The sequence below is a fragment of the Astatotilapia calliptera genome, chromosome 11 (assembly GCF_964374335.1).
Source record: "Astatotilapia calliptera chromosome 11, fAstCal68.1, whole genome shotgun sequence".
NCBI classification, from domain to species: domain Eukaryota; kingdom Metazoa; phylum Chordata; class Actinopteri; order Cichliformes; family Cichlidae; genus Astatotilapia; species Astatotilapia calliptera.
Genome location: NC_137432.1, coordinates 26855729 through 26861711, shown reverse-complemented (window position 1 = coordinate 26861711; position 5983 = coordinate 26855729). Strand labels below are relative to the sequence as shown.

The 5983-nt window shown below is 39.0% G+C and overlaps 1 protein-coding gene across 1 annotated transcript; it reads right to left on the bottom strand.

The window, feature by feature from the left end:
* Positions 1-603: 603 nt before the first annotated feature.
* Positions 604-2917, bottom strand: apoeb (apolipoprotein Eb). The gene is made up of 5 exons (XM_026185512.2): positions 2755-2917; positions 2413-2478; positions 2161-2314; positions 1780-2067; positions 604-1697 (listed from the first exon to the last, which is right to left on the bottom strand). The coding sequence occupies exons 2-5, from the start codon at positions 2453-2455 to the stop codon at positions 1352-1354; spliced, it is 831 nt and encodes a 276-aa protein (XP_026041297.1). The 5' UTR covers positions 2456-2478; positions 2755-2917; the 3' UTR covers positions 604-1351.
* Between the last annotated feature and the right edge of the window lie 3066 nt (positions 2918-5983).

Below are 5983 nucleotides of genomic sequence, written 5' to 3'. Positions count from 1 at the left end.
TGTCAATCACAAAATGGACAAGTAGAGACATATAAGTCATCATGTTTTATGCGTTCCACCAATGAGCAATTTAGATTAGTCAAGTAACCTAATAAGCATGTTTTTCCACTGTGGGAGGAAACTGAAGCACCCAGAAGAAACTTAACCACAAGGAAAAGCAACACAGTATGACCCAGCTGGTCTTTGAACCCAGAACCTTTTTAACATGAGGCAACAGTGCTAACCCCTGCTTTATATAAGCCATTATATAAATACTCACATGGTCTTATGTAACCACTGCCAAATGTAACAATGTGACAGCAGCACAGGGGCGCTACGTTTTTTAAATGGCTTGATAATCTTACTAGTAAAAGCCATCAAGACCGCTATTCTTTTATAGATGATTTTAGACATGTTATACTTTATAATGCCATAGCATCATTATGCAAAATAATCCAGTTTCCAAGCATTAATTGCATCTCATCTACATTATAAAGCAGTAATGTAATTATTTAAAATAGTCACCAACAGCATCAGCTGTTTCCACTCATCAGGTGTAACTGAACCCAAAGTTAAATAATAGATTGCTCATTAATGTTTGATAAGAAAAACAGTGAAAGGAACTATTTTTTCTAGGTTCTTTATTTACTCAGCACTGTTCAGCACACTGCAGTTAAAGAAAGTGCACTTACAGAGAGCAGCATGGTGGGCATACAACATGTTAACCACACTTGTGAAGTACAGACAGGTGTTACATTTTACTCACTGATTATTTGCATCAAGTAATTTTACGATCCATTTCTCTGTGAAGTGCAACACAGAAACAACAATAAACAGGACTCATTTTTGTTGGTTCGGTATCACTTCTAGAAGAAACGAGATCGTTGTTCACTGCATTTATTGAAATGAAAGACATTGTTGTTATGTGCATCGGAGGATAACGGGATGAAATCTCAAGCTCAAGCTGAAACTCTGCGGTAATAACCAAACAAAATGTAGAAATTGAATACAAAAACTTGTGGGAATAGACCGATATAACAGTTAATTCAAAGTAGAAAAGCAAAGGATATTACAAATAATTGTTGTCTTTTTGCATAAGAAAGGTTGTTATTGACTGTGGTGCTTGTGTTCACTGATTAAGGGAGTCAATGAGAAAATAAGAAAGGGTGACTGTGCAGAAGGAAGAACACACCTGCTGACTGTTCTGCACCTTATCCTCCCTTGTCTCTCTATTCAACCCCCATATCCTGAACACTAGAACACTCAGTGTAAAGATCATCAGCAACTTTCTCCTTTTCTCATTTTACCTGGGTGTAAAGAAATCAGCAGTGTAGCCACTTCACCAACCATCTACCACTTTCAGAGTCTCTCTTTAGGCAGTGGTTGACTCCTTGATCTTGTCTACAATCTCCTCAAACTGCTCACGGATCTTGGTGGCATAGGGGGAGAACAATTCTGTCATCTCTTCAATCTTCCCCTGAACTGAGGTGCGCAGTTCCTCTGCAGTGGCCTCCAGCTGGGTCCTGATGCCCTCAGCCTGGGTCTCCAGCTGCTGACCCAGGCCCTCAGCCTGTGTCTGCAACATAGCAGTGATGTCACTCAGCTTCTTATTGGTGTTGTCATTGGCCTGCTGGACATAGGGCTCAACATGCTCCTTCACTGTATCCAGGTTCTGGGAGGCACGGGACTGGATCTCACCTATGTAGGTGGCCACAGTGCTAAAATAAGAAAGGAATGGTTCGATTAAAGTTTATATTTCTAAACGCAAGAGAGAATTCTAAAAGTTTCTGCCCAACTTACTTGCGAATCTCCTCAATGTCCTTATTGAGGCGCTTCTGCAGTTTATGGATGAAGTTGTTCATGCGGCTTTCGAGATCACCAGTGTTATGGTCCACCACAGCCTGGAGCTCACTGTGATACTCAGTGCCGCGCTCTTTGGCATCCAGCATGTCCTTCTGCAGTCTGTTGATCAGAAGCTGAACGTCTTGAGAAAGCTGGGCAGTGGAGGTCTCAGTGTAGGGAACCAGCTTGGTCTGAATGTTATTTTTGTATGTTTCAAGCTCTGCCATGGTGTCAGTGATCAGAGTGCTAGAAGCAGAAGAACAAGAAACACTAATCAATGTAAGTTCAGTGCAAGAAAAAACAAAGGAAAGTACTGATTAATTGCTCAGCTTCACTTACTCTAACTCCCTGCTGAGCTGAGAGGCCTTGAGGTTCTCCACAACTCCATCAGCATTTTGGCCCAGCTTGGCAATGTACTCCCAGAAGCGATCCACACTTTCCTCCCATGGATTTTTAGTGGCTTCAGCCTGGCGAACAGCACGGCCATTGCAGCCTATAATGGGCACACATAGAAAGCATGGATAAATAAAGTAACTCAAATATAATAAAGTGTGACTGATAAATACTAAACCAGCAAGTAAATCCACCTACCAGTGATGACTGCCAGAGCAAGGATCAGGGCTACAGCCTTCATGGTTGTTAGACAGTCAGATACACCTATGAAAAGCATAAGGAACGCTCAGAAAATCAGCAATACAATAACATTTACATTTGCATCTTCCACACTATTTACTGTGTTTTTATAAACTACGATATGGACTGGAAATTAAAAAAACAAAAAACAAAAAAAACAACGCGAGTTTTACGTTTAACACATATGTGCAAAAGTAAACTCAGCCAATAACTAAAGTGAAACTTCATAATTTCTAAGACTTGGCATCAAACAAAAGAGGACAGCGTGTTTCTCCGTTCTTTCTATCGTCTTTCACTCACCTGTGAGGTTGAGATTCCTACGTGCTCTTTAGTTGGTGACTGGGGGTTTTTATAGCCCTGGGAGGCTGTCTCTGCGCGTGTTGCGCAGAGAGCGATCGCGCGGGCACGCTCGCGCGATGGTGATGATGATGTTGATTTGTCTGCAGATAATCATGTTTTCTTCTGCCTAACGTGCCACCGAAACCTAAACGCTGTGCTTTGTTGGAGGGGGGATTGAGCAATCTGGTTGTCACGAGAACAAACGGGGTAAAAGTTCCACGTTCAACGCAACGACAAATATTCGTCACATTATTCAGTTTTCACGTTTTTATTCTTAGATTTATTAGCAAAAGCAGTATCTGAAGAAATAAAAAATAAAAACTTTAGAGTAAAAGTTTCTCCGTCAGAGATTTAATGCCCTTATTGACGTATAGATTATTAGTGCAAAATGAAATAGAAATAAAGCCATAACCTACACAATCTATTAAAGTAGCCTACTCATACGTTTTTAATTGTTTTGAACAGTTGCCAAAACAATTAAACCGTTTGTGAGCATGCAGAAACACAAGTTTTAGATAGCGTCATCGGAGTTTATTTCGCAAATCACTTGTATGTTTTTCCTTTTTCTAACCTTTTTATTGCAGTATTGCCATTTGGCAAATAGTCTCCCCCCCCCCTCTAGTGCTCATTGTAGGTTTGTTACAGATGCTTGAATAACTTAGGAGGCTGTTCACAACTTTGCATGTTTTCTTTGATGTTATCACCATGTGCTCCCTGAATACAAATCCTCATGTTTCGGCTCCAGGATGTAAAGCAGCCTTTCACAGATGCATTTCAATCTAAATACACAGACAGTATTGACACCTCACCTTTTCACCCCATATAGACATGCAACCCCCAAACACATGGCACATTTGCATGACAATCCTGCTCTCACATTCAACTGAATATAGTATGAGTGGTTTTACTGTTTGCATATCATATGCACCTCCATGTATTTTCCACTTTCTAGTTTCTAAATCTTTTTTTTTTTTTTCGTGCAGACATAAAATAAAACAAATATCCAGTAAGTGCCAGAAGGCGTTACCCCAACATGAGGAGCATGTTCAGACTCGGGGACACATTAGGTAACCCTCAACATGCCCGCTGTACAAAAGAAGGATTACAGGTAATAAATCCAATGAACAAAGTGAACATATTGAGCAAAAGATCTAAATTATACAGATGTGACAGAGGAAAAAAATAAAACATGGGTTTTATGTTGAAGGCTTTCACAACCAATTGTATTCTGAAAATTTCCAGGATTTTGAAACTGGTGTAAGTCAGAGGAAGTTTGGTGTAGAAAGAAGTTACTTACCCCTGCTTGTTAAACACCAAATATTTGTTTAGCAGCAGGACAGAACAGTCATGGGACATTGTGCATATTTTTCCTGCATTTACATTGCTTTAAAAGCTTTAAAGGTTTGTTGTTGCATTGGCTGTGAATTATTATTGTTACATTTGATAAAATTCACATATTTCTGCCGAACAAGTTGCAGGATGAGTTCACTCCTGCCCACGTATAATGACATTTGCCCTTCGGGCCTTGTCTTTTTTGTTGTCAGCCCATTTGGTTTTTCTCTTTTGTAATTAGGGCCAAAGTTCAAATGGGTTTGGTCAGGTAATTAACATGTTTACGTGATAACATTACAACATGATAACCCAAAGAGGTCAGTCTGTATAGAGGTATTTGAAAAATCCTTTGTTCTCCTTAAAAGGGGAGAACAATGAGAAGAAAGAAGTCATGAAGTCAAGGTTTAGGTACAGCTGTGCTAAAGTAAAGACCTTTTGATCCTTATTCCAAGACAAAAACGGGTATAGTGTATGTCACTGCAGGAGTCACAAGCTAAAATACTGTATGTTCAACTACAGTTCATTTGTTCAAACACAAAGTAATTACAACTTACTACCAAAAACATTGTCATGCAACATTTGGGATCTTATTTCCATGAGGAGCATGTTCAACAGTTTGTATGCAACAGTCTCCAACATTAGCTACTAAGACTTATTTTCATCTTGGTGATTACAAATACAGACAAGAGGCTTTGTGACTATTCTTGCAGAAAAAAATAGACCATCTTGACTATGCGTGTAACAAGTGGCCAGACTGCAGGAACTCAGTCTCATCCTAACTTTGCCATGCCATCAGGACAAAGATCAACAAGACAGACGGAGAAGTGAAAGAGAGAGAAACAAGAGGAACTATGAGGTAATACAATAAAACATCTGGCACATTCATCCCTACTGTAACGGCTTCTCCTTTTTTGTTTCACAGCAACAGACAGTTTGAACAAAAGTAACCCTGATGTTGTTCACTTGAATAAAGTTTAAGGAATTTGACTTTTTGGTTGGGATGATCTCACTCCATTAAATAGGCAGTCATCTGTTTAGATGAGTCAGTGAGGTTACTGCAGTTAATGCCTGTTTTCACGTTAAAAGCTATAAAACCACACAACCCACACAACCTCAACATCTGTGGTTTGAATCCCTGATAGGGGGAGTGGCATGACTGTAGCATGCTGACTCGAATCAAATGCTTGCAACAGCAGAATTTCCATAACCAAAAGTTACACTGCAGACTTCTGAGAGTGAAAGTGTAAGCCAACATTGCATTCAGTGTTTCAGGTTAAATTAATAAAGCCTCATATGTGGATCCAGCAACAGAGATCATACAGCAACATGTTCATCCTTGGTCACCAACAAAGTCAGTTGATATTATTGGGAAATAGGTTTATTTATTTATTTGTTTATTTATCACTAGAAAGATAATTACATTTTCATACTTTCATGCTGCCAATCACTAATTACCTCTACTGATTAAATAAATGAGTTATTGAAGTAATTCTTGGAGCTTTACACTGAGAAAAGTCATTCTTGCACTTTTGAACAATTTGCCAGTGCAGTTCTTCAGAGAGGGGTTAACCCCCCCTCATATTTAATTCTGAAAGCACTTCATGTGAAATGTACCAGCATGTGCTTTTCAGAATGACACAGCCTTTTTTTTGTCTATGTTGTATTTTTTTTTTCAACCGAATTCTGTGTCAAAGTGAACAAAATTAAAAGTGAGCCAGGAGCTCAAAACATTTTTTTGTTTTCTCCTATTTTTTTCTTCCACTGTCATACAGTTTTTCTTAAACCAAGATATTATGTTTTAATAATAGTAAGAATAATATTGTAAACTTTAGCTGATCTTGGAGAGTAACATTGTGGA

Coding starts and splice junctions, on each gene's coding strand:
- apoeb (XM_026185512.2), bottom strand. CDS start 2,455: ATGAAGGCTGTAGCCCTGATCCTTGCTCTGGCAGTCATCACTG. Junction 2,068..2,160: donor CAGCTCAGCAGGGAGTTAGA/GTAAGTGAAGCT, acceptor TTCTGCTTCTAG/CACTCTGATCACTGACACCA. Junction 1,698..1,779: donor GACATTGAGGAGATTCGCAA/GTAAGTTGGGCA, acceptor TTCTTATTTTAG/CACTGTGGCCACCTACATAG.